The 17,294-nt window shown below is 30.1% G+C and overlaps 1 protein-coding gene across 1 annotated transcript; it reads left to right on the top strand.

The window, feature by feature from the left end:
• The first annotated feature begins 981 nt into the window (after positions 1-981).
• LOC114727701 (beta-glucosidase 12-like) lies at positions 982-7,240 on the top strand. Its single transcript, XM_028914408.1, has 13 exons — positions 982-1,068; positions 1,910-1,979; positions 2,591-2,649; positions 3,062-3,137; positions 3,231-3,308; positions 3,472-3,559; positions 3,759-4,014; positions 4,483-4,598; positions 5,020-5,237; positions 5,903-5,934; positions 6,028-6,130; positions 6,221-6,329; positions 7,075-7,240. Exons 4-13 carry the CDS (start codon positions 3,077-3,079, stop codon positions 7,238-7,240), a joined length of 1,227 nt encoding a protein of 408 aa, XP_028770241.1. The 5' UTR covers positions 982-1,068; positions 1,910-1,979; positions 2,591-2,649; positions 3,062-3,076.
• The last annotated feature ends 10,054 nt before the right edge of the window (positions 7,241-17,294 follow it).

The raw sequence follows: 17,294 nt of genomic DNA on the forward strand, positions 1-17,294 counted from the left end.
ATTAATAGTTTGAATTTAAATGTATGTTTTCAAAATAAAAAGGAGGTTTGTGTAATTAAAGCAAAACGTAAGGAAGGTCAAAGTGTTTTACTTTTTATTCAATAGTTAAATTTTTATTATTACTATCATTTTAGTCAATAATTCAAGATATTTAGAAACCGAAAAAACTATGAGAGTTATATACGTGGCATGATATCTAGATTTAAGATATTTGGAATTGAGATTTAAAATTTTAAAATCAAACAAAAAATTTTACTTTTAGAATTAAGATATTTAGAATTCATACAATTAATATTATCTCATGGCTGCTTGTGATTATATTTTTATAAATAGGGGATAAAACTCTATCATATTTTGTCTTCTTGCTATTAAATTAATCAGTTAATTAAGAAAAAAATGCTTCTAATACTCAGCTTCAAACTTCTATAAATAGGAGATGCCATAAAACACAAAAGAGCGAAGAGATTAAAGTGAAAGTTTAGATTGTCTCCGAGTAACTTGCGGATTTTTAGGTAAGTTCGTTATCTTACATGATTTTTTTTTTTGGGCACTAATATATGGTTTATCTCTTGTAATATGGTTGAAGAAATTAATTATAAATTGATTGATATTTTAAATTTATTTTGCTAATATTACAAAAAAAAGAGGGCAAGAAATAAAGGTAATACCACTTTGAAGTTATCTTAAACTAATTGAGTGGAGTTTTGACCCAACTTTTTAGCATAGCATATGGTGATCGGATTATCCTTACCCAACAAATTCATCTGATGACTGAAATTTAAAAATATATAAATTACATATAACTCATTTGTTATCTGATGATTGTGAAGCAGGATGAACAATATGAACATGAGATTCAGAGAGTTTCAAGTGGCTGCAACATTATTCTGGGCTCTTGTTGCAATAACATCATCGTTTTCTTCGATCGAAGCCGTTGCACTAAAATCCGAATACAAAATTCTTGAAGTTGCACCAAAATTGGAATCCAAAATTCTTAAAGTTTCCTTTCTTAATCGGAGTAGCTTCCCTGCTGGTTTTGTTTTTGGAACGGCATCCTCTGCATATCAGGTTGATTTTTCATACACACATAGATTGAGTGTTTTGTGAATGTGTTGAGAAATTACAGCTACAAGTAGTGGTTTAGAATTTAATGGCATCGAGTTTGAACCTTGAGTAAATAATTTTATTAAATTTTTGTTGGGAGAATTTCTTCTCTCAATGTAATTCTATCAGGTTTCGACCTAGATATGATTTTTTTGAATATTTTGTGGTTCGATGAATGCTTTTTGTTGAAAAATTTGGTTAAAAGTCTTTGTTTGAAAACTTAATTAGCTCAAAGAATATCAATTTGAGCGAGTACAATTATGATATGTAAGTGCAACATATTTTCTACGCTGTACAATACGGTAAAATATATGTTACACTTACGAATCACAGTTGTACGCACTTAAATTTAGGTTTATTTTATCTAATTGAATTTTTGTATAGAAAATTTCTCTTTTTTGTTTATGTATTTTACTAGAAATTTATGTTTAATACTCCCTCCGTTCCTTATTATAAGAGACATTTGATGCTTATGGCATGTTTCCATATATAAGAGACACTTAAAGTTGTCTCTAGTTTTTTGTATTGATTTCCTATTTTACCTCTATTTATTTTGTCTCCTACTCATACTCTCTCTCCCTCCCACTTCTCTTTCTTTTAATAATTTAATTGTTCTCTCTCATACTCTCTCTCTTTATTAATAGGGGTATTGTTGGAAAAAATATTATACTTTTTACACATTAATTGTTCTCAACTAATTTTAACTGTTTTTTTTATCAACGTAATTTAGTTATTTGTCTCTTATAATAAGGAACGGAGAGAGTATAATTTAAGCTATGAATTAATACATTTCTTTTAATTACAGTACGAAGGTGGGGGTAGAGATGATGGTAAAGGACCAAGCATATGGGATACTTTTACCCAAAAACACCCAGGTATACATATAAAAATAGTATACATTATTTTTAGCCCTGTATTTTAATATATAAAGTGGAGTGGCAAATTTATTTATTGTAATATTAAAAAGAAGCATCAGACGCTACCATAATAAAATATTGGGTACAAAAATACCCAAACTTTTTAAAATGAGACAAAAATATCAAGTGCATTAAATCCAACAAACGTTTGTTACTTTTTCTATGGAGACCCACTTTAACATGTGTTAGCTTCTGGTCTTTCCTCATAATCAACTCTCTCATCCTCCTTCTCTCTTCTTTTGTAGAATCATGTGATATTTATCTTTTTATTGCATGAGAAAACATGTAATATTTATTACCACTGATTAGTCCAATTGGTAATTGTATTAGATTCTAAATAGGAGATTAAGATTTCGTCACGGGATTTCTTTTTCATTCACAAATATCGAAGTCAAGATAATGTTTTGAGAGAACTGAGTTCCTTTTATTCTGCCTAATTATTATAATTAATTGTTATATACTTTCTAATATAATTTTTTGGTAAATTTTTTTATATTTCATATAGTTTATAGATGTTTATATATATGTAACGGGTAAAAAAACTTATTTATTGGTGAAATATAATGCAGAAAAAATAAAAGATAGGAGCAATGGAGATGTAGCAGTTGACGAATATCATCACCACAAGGTATGGAAAACGAATGAATGATTTTAATAATAATAACCAAAAAAACTTCTCTGAATATTTGAAGAATTTTCAAAAGAAAATCCCTGTTTCTTTCATTATTTTTTGAATGAATGTTGCAGTTTATTGTTATTTTTTAAAAAAATGAATGAGAAAAATTTGATGCTTAACAATATAGCAACATAGTAATATATTTTTTCCCTATGATTATTAAAAAAAAAAAAAGAAGAATTTTCCCCCCCCGGAAAAATAAGTTATTCATAAATCTATTACAATGTCAATCGCAAAAATTTGTGACAAAAATTTGTTTTAAAAGATCAACACACATCTATTCTTATTTTTCTTTATTTGAATTTTATTTTTGGCTGTCATAGCATTAAAATAATAGCTGTATATATCTCTACACATATTTCAGGAAGATGTAAGGATTATGAAGGATATGAATTTAGATGCCTACAGATTTTCAATCTCTTGGTCAAGAATACTACCAAGTGAGTTTACTCTTTAACATCTTTTTTTTTTGTGGTAACGAATTTTTATTCTTAAATTTTAATTAATAAGCTTTATATGTAAATTTTATACAGAGGGGAATCTAAGTGGAGGGATAAACCAAGAAGGGATCAAGTATTACAACAAGCTCATCAACGAATTATTGGCTAATGGTAACATCATATCCCAGCCTTTTTAATAATTTAAAATATATTATTGATTATTATATTATTATATATTAAAAGATAGTATTTTTACTAAAAATATTTGTAATTAGATTCAACCTAATAATTAAGAAATTTTAATAATAGCGATGAAAATTGATGGGACTTGCAGGGATGACGCCGTTTGTGACACTTTTTCACTTTGATCTTCCTCAAGGGTTGGATGATGAGTATGGTGGCTTCTTAAGTCCTCGCATTGTGTAAGTTTCTCTATTAAAATTTTAAAATTTAAGAAAATTATCTGTATACATAACATAAAGTTTGGAAAAATGATTTTTTTATTGCCTTTCCCAATAAATCTATTACGTGTGCAAGTGATATTCTCATGCATAATGCTTAATTATTATGGATTTGTTTTTGTGAATACTTTGACGATCAAATATGTGGAACTAAATGCAGGAAAGACTACGTGGATTACGTGGAAGTATGCTTCAAGGAGTTTGGGGATAGAGTGAAGCATTGGATCACATTGAATGAACCATCGGGTTATAGTACGGGTGGCTATGGTGACGGAACTGAGGCTCCCGGCCGCTGCTCTTCTTGGCTAAACCCTAATTGCTCCGATGGCGACTCCGGTACCGAGCCCTACTTGGTTTCTCACTATCAGATTCTTGCTCATGCTTCTGCCGTTCGACTCTACAAGACCAAATATCAGGTTTTCCATCTTTTTCTCTTTCAATTTTTATAATTTCAGCTCAATTATTTCTTCTTTTTTTTTTTTAGATTTCTTTTTAATTAGTGGGTATATATTATTTTTCACCTACATTTTTCAAAAATGAATATAAAATTAAAGAAAAATTTAGAAAAAAAAACCAGTACGATGTCACAAAGGAAGAGATGTAATCACTGAAAAGCCACACAACAATTAGGTAGCATAGAATTATTGGTTTTGATGAAGGAAATAACAACAGATCCATCCTACTGATTTGTTATAAGATTTTTTTTTTTGGGGGATTTCATTCCTTCCTTACTGCTTCGTCGTGATTGTTTCAAAAATTTATATGGATTGGTGCAATGAAATTAAGTAAAAATTTATACTAGTATAATTTGCTGATGATGAAAACTGGTTACTAATTAAATTAAAACAAAAGCAAATTATAATTGGGATGCATGCACTGTGTAGGAATCTCAAAAGGGCTTGATAGGCATAACATTGGCGGCCCATTGGTTCGTACCTTATTCGCAACAGCAATCCGACCGACATGCCACGTCACGAGCCCTTGATTTTATGTTAGGATGGTCAGTATGCAACTTCAAAGTTAAATCGCAGGAATACTACTTTTAATTCTTAATATAAGAATTAATTTATTTTTTAATTTGATCTTAAATATAAAACTACAATCTATTTTGTGGATCATATTTATCTTTTTTTTTAAGTAGTCTTTTTACTTATAGTAATTGTATATGTTAAAAGTTCCTTCAAATGATAGTTTTAGTTAATACATATAATTAGTAAGGGTATTCTAAGAAATTCAATGATTATTTGTTATAAATAACTAACTTAACAAACTTTTTTAATCTAATTTAAATTAGTCAAGTAGTTTTTATATTAAATACAAGAGGTAGTAATAATTATAAAACAAACAAATCATTAATTAATTAATGGTGAATCATCATTAATTCTTGCTAATTGGTGCATTGTATGGGATTATATATGCAGGTTTATGGAGCCGATAACAATAGGGAAATACCCAAAAAACATGCAAAGTCTGGTGGGAAGAAGATTGCCAAAGTTCACAAAAGAAGAAAGAAGAATTGTGAGAGGCTCTTTTGATTTTGTGGGCATAAATTACTACACTTCTTATTATGCCTTCCATGCTCCCAAACCCAACGCCTCTCAACCTAACTACTTCACTGATTCTCGTGTCAACCATACTGGTAATTCAAATTACTACTTCCACTTTCATTACCTTAATTATTCCCTTTATTATTTACAAACACATTTTACTTCAATGTACTACTCATTTTGTATATATATTGATTAAAAATGTTTTCCAAGTGTTTTATACTAAGTTTGGAGTGAGCAATGCTATTTATGAATTATGAATAGTAAGTCTTATTATATATATGTGTGTGTGTGAGAAAATTGGTGAAAAGTTCTTGTTTTGAAAATTTTATTGATTAAAAGGTCTTGATATGCTTCTATACTCAGAAAATATCAGTACTCTACAGGATTTCATATATAGAAAATATTGATACTCTAACTTAGATCCTCCCATGACAAATAGAATTCTCAAACAAGAGTTTTTCACTAATTTTCCCTATATATATATATATATATAAATTTTTAATTAGTATTGTATATTTTTCTTTTAGAAAATATATAAATCACAACTATAAGCATTAATAATAGTAATACTGGTCCTTTAAAAGGGAATTTTAATATTTAAAATTTTAGGGACACTTTTACGATTTTTTGGGTCTTTAAGTTGAATTTGTTATAAACTTATTAACATTATTTCAATTTTCTATTATTGATTTTTTTCTCATTGTGTCAATTTATTTTATTGATCTGTTACTATGTTGTGTGATATAAATGGTAGGTGTGCGCAACGGTATCCCCATTGGTCCAAGGGTAAGTAGGTAATTGCACCCATTTATTTTGAAATAATAGTTAATAATAATAACTCATTTGATGAAAAATTGCATTGATTTGTTGTGAATGCAGGCTGCTTCAGAATGGTTGTATGTTTATCCAAGAGGAATTAAGAACTTGTTGCTCTACATCAAGGCTAAGTATAACAATCCCTTGATTTACATTACTGAAAATGGTAAATAAATATTATTATTATTATTATTATTATTATATATGTTTCTTCGAACTTATAATTATTTATTATTAATTTTTAACCTACTTGTAGGTGTGGATGAGTTAAATAATCCAAAACTGCCACTTGAGGAAGCCTTGATAGATACTTTCAGAATTGATTACCATTACCGACATCTTCATTATCTTCGATCTGCAATCAAGTAATTAATGAACCACCTCTCTGTTGCCCACATATGCAAACATATTTTAGCTCTAAATTAATTAATTAATATCCTCTTAAACTTTATATACTACTTCATGTCCTTAATATAGGAGTAAAATAACTAATTTTGGGTTATTAAAAACAATGAGTTAAGTTAGTTATTTGTCACAAATATGTGTTGGTGTCTTTAAAATATTCTCTTCAATCATGTTTATTAGATGTATGGAATTATCTCTTGGTGAGAATCCTTTATAATCAATAGGAATATTTTGAGAGAAAAAAAATAAATTCAGGTATTATATTTAAGACTAAATCTAACTTTCAAACTAGTTTTTATATTAAAAACCGGATGTAGTAATATGTAAATAACTTCTCCAACTTTTGAAACTTTACAATAATCCTCCTGAACTTTTATATTGTTTATATAGATAACTATCATACTATTAAATTTATCCACTAATAATCTACAAATAGCTTAAAACTTAAGGAGTTTATCTGCATATGACTCAAAATTTTAAGAAGGTTATATGAATACAAAAATAAAGATTAAGAGGTATACAATTGATCGTTTAAAGTTATCTACATATAGACTTGAAAGTTTAGAAGATTTATTATTAAGTTTTAAATGTTGAGCAGCTTATTTATACATATGATTCTGAGTTCAAAGAAGTTTTAAGTAATTTAGTCTATATTTTAATATTTTTACATGCATTAATTCGAATTTTTGTTTTTGTATTTAATAGGGATGGCGTCAATGTAAAGGGATACTTCGTATGGTCGTTGTTGGACAATTTTGAATGGTCTACTGGCTACACGGTTCGTCTTGGGATCAACTTTGTTGATTATAAGAACCACTTGAAAAGATACCACAAACTCTCCGCTCTGTGGTTCAAGAATTTCCTTCAATAATATACTTCGAATCAAAACAATATTTTCTACTAGCTCTTATAATTAGTATCGGATGCAGAAAAAACTGAAGTAAATGTAGTTTTAAATAGAAGAACTGAACTACAGGATAAACTATTGTCTTTGATCTCTCTTACTTTCGTCTCTTTTAATATTATATTCGACTTCTACTCATTTTATACTCTCTTTTTTTTTTTGTAATCACTATTCTATCATTTTGTTTTGTTGATTTTTTCAAAAAATTTTAAATGTCCAATTCACCTCTGTTACACAACTAGCTTCTTTCAATTGATATTATAGCGATGTCACTCGACGAAGGATCAAATAATCTCAAATGCAAATATCATAATTGATTATGAGTTTCTTTTACAGCATGCTATAAGAGGGACAGTTCATTTACAAGTTACTATGTCTTGAAGATACAAGCTCTGATTACTCGAAAATTAAAATGAGATTCTATTGTGAATTTCTTGACGCCTATATATAGTGTCATTAAAAATGACATCACGTTCAAAATTGGATCATCTTATGATGAACATGTGAAGAAGTTGATAAAACCAGATTCCAGAGCAATGCAAATTCTGCATAATGCTCTAGGTGAAGGAGACTATGAGAAGGTTGGCGAGAAAAAAAAGAAAAAGAAAAAAAAAGGAAATAGACCATGAGAAGATCAAAGGATACTCTTATGCCAAGCAATCTGGGAGTCTCTTGATCGTCTCTATGGATCAAAGGGTGTCACGTGCGATGCACAAGCGCATAAAAAAAAATTAATGGTAACTAAATATCAAGAATATACTCATTTAATATAGGGATTGATATTAGTCAATTATCGATTAATTATTTAATAATACTATAAGAGAATAAACTATAGAATTAATTTATTGTTAAGTGACAATAATTATTAATTCACCCAGTGTGATGACATTAATTTATTGTCAATAACATTATTAATCGCACAGAGGATTTGTAGATGATAGTAATTAATATTGCAGAGAATTAAAATAAAAATAAAGAGTGTGCAATGGTGCAATATGGATAAAAGTTTATAAAGATTGAAAAAAAATTATAATATCAATTATTAAAATCTCATTTGTTTGACTTGACAAATTTCAATAATATAGTGCATTATTCACAAGGAAGCAAATACATTGAGCAAATGTGACTAAATACTAAGATGATGATATGATTTTCTTCCTTTGAAAATGTATCATGTTGTATTGATAAGGGTGATTCAATGTGAATTTTTCGGTGCCTTAACGCGGTACAATGAAAGTCAAGCATGGACCTGCTTATGAATTAATGTGATTCCCACTGTACTATTTAGGGCCTGTTTGGTTTGAGGGGAGGGGAGGGGAGGGGAGGTTTCATCCTTATCTTGTTTGGTTTGATTAAAAAGGAGGGGAGGGGAGGGTATTTAATAATCCCTTGTTTGGTTCAAGGAGGGGAGGGGAGGGATAGTAATAATCAATTTACCATTTTACCCTTACATATTAGTTTATGTTTTTTATTGATATATTATATAAATTAATTTACATCTTAATTTAAATCATATAATTTAATAAAAATTCAGTCTTATCATGTTAATATGTGTATTAAAAAATTGGTACAGTAATTTTTTGTTCTAATTAATATAATAATATATTTAAAATAATCAAATTAACAAATTTTATATGCTCTAAGAAAAATGAAATTTTATTTTCTTTAGGCTATCTTTTTTTCCAGCTTTAAAATATATTTATTAAATAATATATTTATAAAAAAATTAATTTTATAATATTATAATTTTTTATTTAAATAATTTTTTATTTTAAATAATTTTTATAATATATTTTTAATTATAATAATGTATTTATTTTTTATTTTTTACTTAGGATAATATATTTTTATTTGAAATAAATATTATAATAATATATTTTATGGGTAAAAGTGGAATATTAAAAAACTATAAGGGCATAATGGTCCAAAATTTGGCTCCCCTATAAAAACACCCAATTTGAAGGGGAGCCAAAATGGGGGAGGGAGGGGAGGGGAGGGAGGGACATTTTAGCTCCCCTCCCCTCCAAAATTTTTAATCAAATGAGAGGAGGGGCTCATTTCCCCTCCCCTCCTCTCCCCTCCAACCAAACAAACCCTTACCAACAAAAAAAAAAAGGATTAAATTGTTTCCCATTAAACTTACACCCTGATATTAAAACTCAATACGGATCGTCTATTTTTACCAGTGAACCAATGAATCATTTTCTTGACTAATTTGATTAAGAGTTTTGAGCAAGTAAAATAAGTTAGATTTGAGTTGAAAAAAATAGCAGTTTGTCATATTTATGCTTTAATAACTTTATTTAGTTAAATTATGTGATTTATACATAACTGTTCAATTTGCTTATGAATTAATATCCCTTTATTTAAATATTACTCTCTTTAGGGTTAAATATATGAGTATTTTTTTATATATATTTTAGTTAAATTATATTAATGATGATTGGATCAGATTCTTAAACTATTGTTTTTACTAGTTCAATAATCAAGCAGTTTTTAGCCTACACCTTCTGTCTCATTAAGATACCAACAAATTAAATGAAAGCAACTCAATGTTCCTCTTACTTCATTATAAATTAAGCTTACCATAGTGAATTATAAAATTTGGTATGAACTAATTATAAAAATAAAAGAAATATTCCAAGATGAATTCAGGTTATTAAGGTGATCAAATTTTGGGAAATACAAATCTGCATTCACCACACAATGACAAGATATCCTTTATATGGAGTTAATTGCCATTAGGTTCCAATGTCCTTGAACTTATCAATTTTTTTTCCTGATAACCCTTTTGGCCACCTTTTTTGTGGACCTTAGTATCATGTATCTAAACAACTGACTAATCCGAATTGAGTTTTGTAAGACCACTTTGTGTAGCAGGATCTCCCAACAAGTTTTAACAGCTGTATCTCCATGGCTTAAATAGGAGATCTCACTAGTTAAGCTGAATGAACCCCTTACCAGTTCAATCACGCGCTTATTGGTCCTTGAACTTGTCAATATTCTCATGAACAAATAATTTTACTCCTTCAGTCCTTAATTTAGGAATTAATTGTTAAGTTGATATTAGTCCTAAATGTAAGATCTATTTTTCTTATTTATCAATTTTTTTTTTCTAAATTATCCTTATTGATATTCTTTCAACCATAATCCAGTAGAAGAGGAATGAAGAATATTAAAGAAGATGATTATGGTATTTAAAAAAAATATGTCATTTTTTTATAATTAACTAATTTACCTAACTTTCTTAATCCAATCAAATTAGTTAAATAGATTGTAAATTAAAAATCAGAGCAATATTAATTGATGATACGTGCGAAACGTTATAGTTTCAAGGGACCAAAACCACCGAGATAGGGGGGGGGACCAAAGTCTACATTACATGATGCTTCTCAAAAAATTGTTGTCAAGGAAACTAAATTAAAATCTACGCAATGTCCAACAGTAGCAAATGATTTAAGAAAATGAAGAAGAGTGCTCTAAAAAGTATAACTAAATTCATAAAACCACCAAGGAACATTTGAAAAAATTACATATTCAAAATGATGGATAGAATTTAAAAAACTGGAGCCTTGGGTATTCAAAAGTTGTTTTTGAAGCTAATTTGCCCTGGAAGTACAAAATCATAGCAATATTACTCCTACTGTTAAAAATATTAATACTCAACATTATTATTTTAACAGTCAACACAAGTTTTTTTTAATGGTGGGTGCAATATTGTTATGATTGTAAACTTTCAGAACAAAGTTACTTCCAAAAAAACTTTTAAGTACCAAGTACTCTTGAATAAAAACTTTCAGGACAAATTTGTATTTTAATATAAAAAAAAAGACAACATTAATAAATAGAACGAAATTACAATCAAGCCTCATCTTTCTTGTCCCTGATAAAAGAAGGTGCTCGTAATAACAAACATTCACTCTTCTAATGTTTCAAAAATCTCCAATCGCGATGAACAATATCAGGACCAAAGTTGTTGAAGCTAATAACGAAGGGAAAATAGGCAATCAGAATTTAATCGGGAGAATTACAATGAGGTTCTAAAAAAAGAAAAAAATTACAAAATAAGTTTCAGTTGTCATTTTTTACTCTAGAACTAGTTATTCAGGCTGTTTAGGTTATTAGTGAGACCTTTTAGTAATTACTTCTTTTTTTTTGGACTTGATTGTAATTCTTCCAATTTAATTAGTACAAGTAGAATGAATATAAATGAGAACCTATTAAACTATGTAGGCAATCAAGTGCCGCTTCATGGAGTCCTTTTTCCAGACACCCTCTCTAATGGCTCCTACACAAGGAAAAAATTAATTTAAACCCTCCAGGCCTCACACAAATCATATTAGGACCTCAACCTATAATACTTTGAACTAAAGACTCTTCAACTAAAATAGATCATTTACATAGGATTCTCAAATGAGACAAGTGTAAAGCATACTTGAATCTTGGAGACAGATAAAATTAGGGGTGCGTATTCGGTTATTCGGTTCGGTTAATGCAAATAACCAAAATAACTGAATAACTGAATAACCGAATGTGGTGTAAAAAGAACATCGAACCGAAATCGAATGCAGAGAAATAACTGAACTGAAATAATCAAAAAAATTTCAATTCAGTTAGTAGAGTAATTTGGTTATTGAGCCTTTTTAAGATTATTATGGCCCAACAAAACTAGACCCATTATTTTTTTTTTTTTGGTGAATTCCTTTAACATAGCTGCCTCTACTGATTCGGTTTTGCCTCCTGATGACACCAAATGACCCAATCTATAATAATAATCCAAGACGCTCATTCATGATTGCAACTCTTGATTCGGTAAGCCAAATGCACGTTGATGACATCAAATTTAAAATATAAATACATAATAGTAGAATAAATAATAATCAATCTCTTTCAAGCATCAATTTATAAAAACATACAAACCAACAACAAAAAAAATCCAAATATAATTAAAATTACAACAAAATCCAGCCAATCCTAACAACATAACATGTGAAATTTAAAATTACATCAAAATCCAGCCAATCCTTATGTCCAAATTCCTTGCATGCAACTGCCACCAACACCAAGTCATCAACAACTGCAATTAAACAAGAAAATAAGAAAATTAGAGAGTGCACAACTTTAGAGCTAAAAAAAAAAAAACAAATTAAGCACAAGATTTGTTTACTAAGTATTTTTCCCTGGCATCTACAATATATCAATAGTTGCCTCTAATGCAATTTTTTGCAAATCTACACACACAAAAAAAGAAATTAGACTTTATATATTACAACAAATCAAGCATTATATTATTCTTATAATGTTAAGTAAAATATTACCAAGTTCTATCTTTTGAATATCATCATTCTCTTCTTTTACAATATATTGAATTGAGTGTCTAAGCCAATCTTAAGCACAAATTAGAGATTGCACAGCTTTAGGAGTTAAAGAGCTCCTAAATGAATCTAGAACTTGTCTTCCAATGCTAAATGTAAACTCTGATGCAACTGTGGAAATTGGAATAGCCAAAACATCTCTAGCCAGTAGAGAAAGAATAGGAAACCTAGGACCATTTAGCTTCCACCAACCTAAAATATCAAAATCTTCTTTATTAACCTCAATTTCTTCATTCAAATATCTATCAACCTCAGTTCTGCTAGTTCCTCCACCAAGACACTCATTCATGAACTCTTGTTCCTCAATATCAAGCAATTTTCTCACTTTTACAATAGGGTCATAATTTTCATGACAATCCCCTTGTGTGGTATGCACTGACTCCCTTTCAAATTGGGTTGAGGGAGAAAAAGTGTTTGTATTCATTATATAAAGAAATCAAAAGTTCTTTAATATGTATCCCCAAACTTGTACCAATTGCACTTGTGTGCATTTTATATAAGACAAATTGCACCCAATCTAATTTATATCGGGGATCAAGAACAGCAGCAATATAAAGAAGTTAGTTCATCTTCATAGGATTTCCCCAATACTTATCAAAATTCTCTTTCATTCTGTTTGCCATAGAAGCCAATTCCCAAACATCACATTTCGTCCACTCATTCAAAAAACGATATAGCTTATAAATTTCACGAGAAAAAAGTATTAGATGTTACAAATAAAGAGCCAGAAATCTGCACAGTAAGCTCATAAAAATGACCCAACATCATGATCATCCTCCTAACATTCTTCCAATTTTCAGACTCAGGCACCCCCTCTCCATCTTCAAGATCAAATCGAAAATAAGGATCTTTATCCTCAAACCTTTTAAAGGCTGCCTCAAATTTTTAAGCAGCCTCTAACATCAAGTAGGTAGAGTTCCACCTAGTTAGGACATCTAAGCATCAAATCTATTTACTTTGAATCTTTTTATCCTCACAACTCTCTTTGAACTTTTTCATTCGAAGGGGTGATTGCCTAATAAAGCAGACATCTTCTCTAACCTTTTTCACTGAGCTTCCTATTTCCTTCAACCCATCAGTAACAATCAAATTAATTATGTGCGCAACACATCTCATATGTAAGAATTGACATTTCATAATTGAGTGACCCCAGTTCATAATTTTTCCTTCTAAGTATTGAACCATAATGTCATTAGAACCGGCATTGTCCACAGTAATTGTGAGCACCCTTTCAATTCCCTATTCAAGTAAACATTTTTCCATTTCTATTCCAATATCTTTTCCTTTATGACTAGAAATTGGAATAAAATTCAAAATCATCTTTCTCAATGTCTATACATCATCTATGAAATGAGCAGTAATGCACATGTAATTAATTCTTTCAGAAAGAGAGAAAGTTTAGAGAGATGTTATTAAAAACATGCTTTCATTCATAAGAGGTTATTACAATATTTGATGCCCCTTCAAAAGACCAAAGGCTCATTTATATAGACTTTTAGATTGACTAGAAGACAACCTTGAATTATTACACCAATAATACAACTCTACTTTATAAAAGTAAAAATTTTTGATAAAAGCATACAAAGTAACAACTGGATAAAAGCAAAAGCATGCTTCACACTCATACTTAAAGCAAACCTAATATGACATAAAGCAGATGGCATGGCAAACATGATGAAGAAGGAATCTTTGCTATATTCAGAGTGATCACTTTTGTATTCCTCATCAATCTTGTAGTCTTCTTCTGATGAGATCATGTCTGCCATACCATTTGGTTTATGTCATATTAGGTTTACTTTAAGTATGAGTATGAGGTGTGCTTTTGTTTTTGTCCATTTGTCATTTTGTATGCTTTTATCAGGAATCTCTACTTTATAAAGTAGGATTGTATTAGTAGGTGTAATGATTCAAGATTGCCTTCTAGTTAGTCTGAAAGTCTATATAAATGAGCCTCTGTTTTTCTAAAGGGGCATCGAATGTTGTGATCACCTCTTATGAATAAAAGCATATTTTTCATAACATATCTCTAAACTCTTTCTCTTTCTGAAAGCTTATTCTATCTATCTCTAAGATTCAAGTATACTCTACACTTACCTTATATAAGTATCCTGTGTATCAGAAAGAATCTAACTATGATCCTGTAAAATGACCTCTTTTAGTTGAGGAGTCTTTAGGACAGAGTATTACAGATTGAGATCCTAATGTGGTCTGTGTGAGGCCTGGAGAGCTGTTTGATAAGACCTTGATATAGTAAGATCTATAATTTTTCTAGACTAAGTCTCATATGCTCTAAGAGACTTACTTAAAAGAATTTCACACATATAGAAAAAAGGTTTGAAACAACAGTCCCAATGACAATATTAGTCCCATATTCCTCCACCCATAGAAACATCATTTTCCCCATATCTATATCTTCCACCACCACCTACTCTGTAACCTCTAGAAACAAATTATGATAATGTCTTTAGAACTACTTACTAATATATCCAACACTTTAGAGAATCGAAGAAACCATCAAAGAAAAAGATTGTTTACCTTTCTAGTACTCAGCTCCATCCTTTGAGTTCTTAACCCCTCTTTAGCCATTACATCTACTCCAACATATACAGCTTCTGCATATACTGGTCCTACCTTATCATATATTAGACCTCAAAGACCTTTGAAAATAAGAACTCCTCATTCCTCTTTGTAAAAAATATCTACTCAAATTTCTAATCCACAAGATAGAGGAAAAGTCGCAGTTATTACCCCCAATTCTTCAAAGTCTATCTCATTCCACAATAAAAATCAATTTGACTCTCTTTCATCTGATGAGAAGACCAAAGATACTTCCGCAAAAGTAGTGACAAAAGAAACTTTGTTTTAAATAGAAGTTAAAAGATGCTCTACAAAATAATATCTTGTTGATTTGTCAAAAATCGCTATGGTTGAACAGCTAAAAGAAGCACCTCCTGAATCATCTCATACTAATCCTATTGTTGAGGATCCTTCTTTTGAAGATGAAGTCCAAGGGGAAATTGCCCAAACTAATCAGCATAACCATACACCATCTTCAGGTTCCTGGTTCACTTTTGATGACCTTCCTTCCTATAAATGGAGAGATGGTTTACATGAGTTTAGAGCATGGCTAGATCTTTAGATGACATGACCAGGGATAACTCTTAGACAAGTTATTGCAGAATTTGTTTCTCATAGGACTGGTTCTTTAAGAGAATGGTTTACTCGGATGAATCCTTATATCCATATGAAATTTATTGGATCTGAAAGCCTTGGATTATTTCTTGGTGTTATTCATAGAGAATTCCTAGGTGACTTCAATGTCATCTTAAGAAGACATTACAAGGAATATGTTTCTGTTCGTGAAGAGCAAGAACAAGACATACCGCACCTATATATAGATGCATATATCTTTGTTCAGCCTGCAGGAAGACCACACTAGTTAAGACGAGAGCTTTGGACAAGTTCTTTGACAGAAGAAGAAGATTTGGTGACAAGAGATCAAATAGATCTAGTGAAAGATCTTTACCGATGATATAGAGAATAAGGGCTAATAAGGGGTAATTATGTGGCTTGGATGTGAGCATCTTGTGGGATATGGGTGATTTCAACAAGATTACCAACCTTATTTCTTAGGGTGTTGCGAAGAGATGAAGGAATGCGGTTAAGGGAGAGAGGGGGGATAAACGAATAGGTTCTACAGAAGTAGATTCACTCATGGTTAAATGTTCTTTCCTTACTTAGTTGATCTATACTGTCTAAAAAATATTATGGCTCTAACATCATGCAAATGAGTCTTCTAAAGCATTTGAGACTCAGTCTAGAGAATTAGCCCTCTTATCATGTCAAGGTCTTATCAAACGGCTCTACGAGCCTCATACAAACCACATTAGGACCTTAACTTGTAATATTCCGGACTAAAGACTCTTTAACTAAAAGAGATCCTTTCATCGGACTATGGTTGGATTCTTTATAATACACAAGATCCTCATATGTGGCCAGTGTAGAGAATACTTGAATCTTAGAGACAGATAGAACAAGCTTTTAGAAAAAGAGAAGGTTTAGAGAGATGTTATGGAAAACATGCTTTCATTCATAAGAGGTGATTACAACACTCTATGTTCCTTTAGAAGACCAGATGCTTGTTTATATAGACTTTCAGATTGACTAAAAGACAATCTTAAATTATTACACCTAATAATACAACCCTACTCTATAAAAGTAGAGATTCCTAAGAAAATCATACAAAGTGACAACTAGACAAAAGCAAAAGCACACTCACACTCACACTTAAAGCAAACCTAATATTACATAAAGCAGATGGCATGGCAGACTTGATGATGAAGGAATCTTTACTGTGTCAGTAGCGTTTACAGATAGGCTTGTGATATGTGTTGAGATCAGTGTAATCTTCATCATAACCAATGTATTCAAAGTGATCACTTTTGTACTCCTCATCAGTCTTGTATCTTCTTATAGAACTTGATCAAGTGGTAATTCTAGGTGAGAAAATTAGAGATCTTATAGTTGGGTAAGTTGCAAGATGTCTTGGCTTGGTTGGGACTGTGAACTTATTTGATTTGGATCTTAAGATTTTCCTACAAGAACATGGGGTGTGATGGCCTATAAAACAAAGTTTCTTTAGAATT

Source organism: Neltuma alba, unplaced genomic scaffold (assembly GCF_004799145.2).
Source record: "Neltuma alba isolate B1F8T4 unplaced genomic scaffold, ASM479914v2 tig00012505_pilon, whole genome shotgun sequence".
NCBI classification, from domain to species: domain Eukaryota; kingdom Viridiplantae; phylum Streptophyta; class Magnoliopsida; order Fabales; family Fabaceae; genus Neltuma; species Neltuma alba.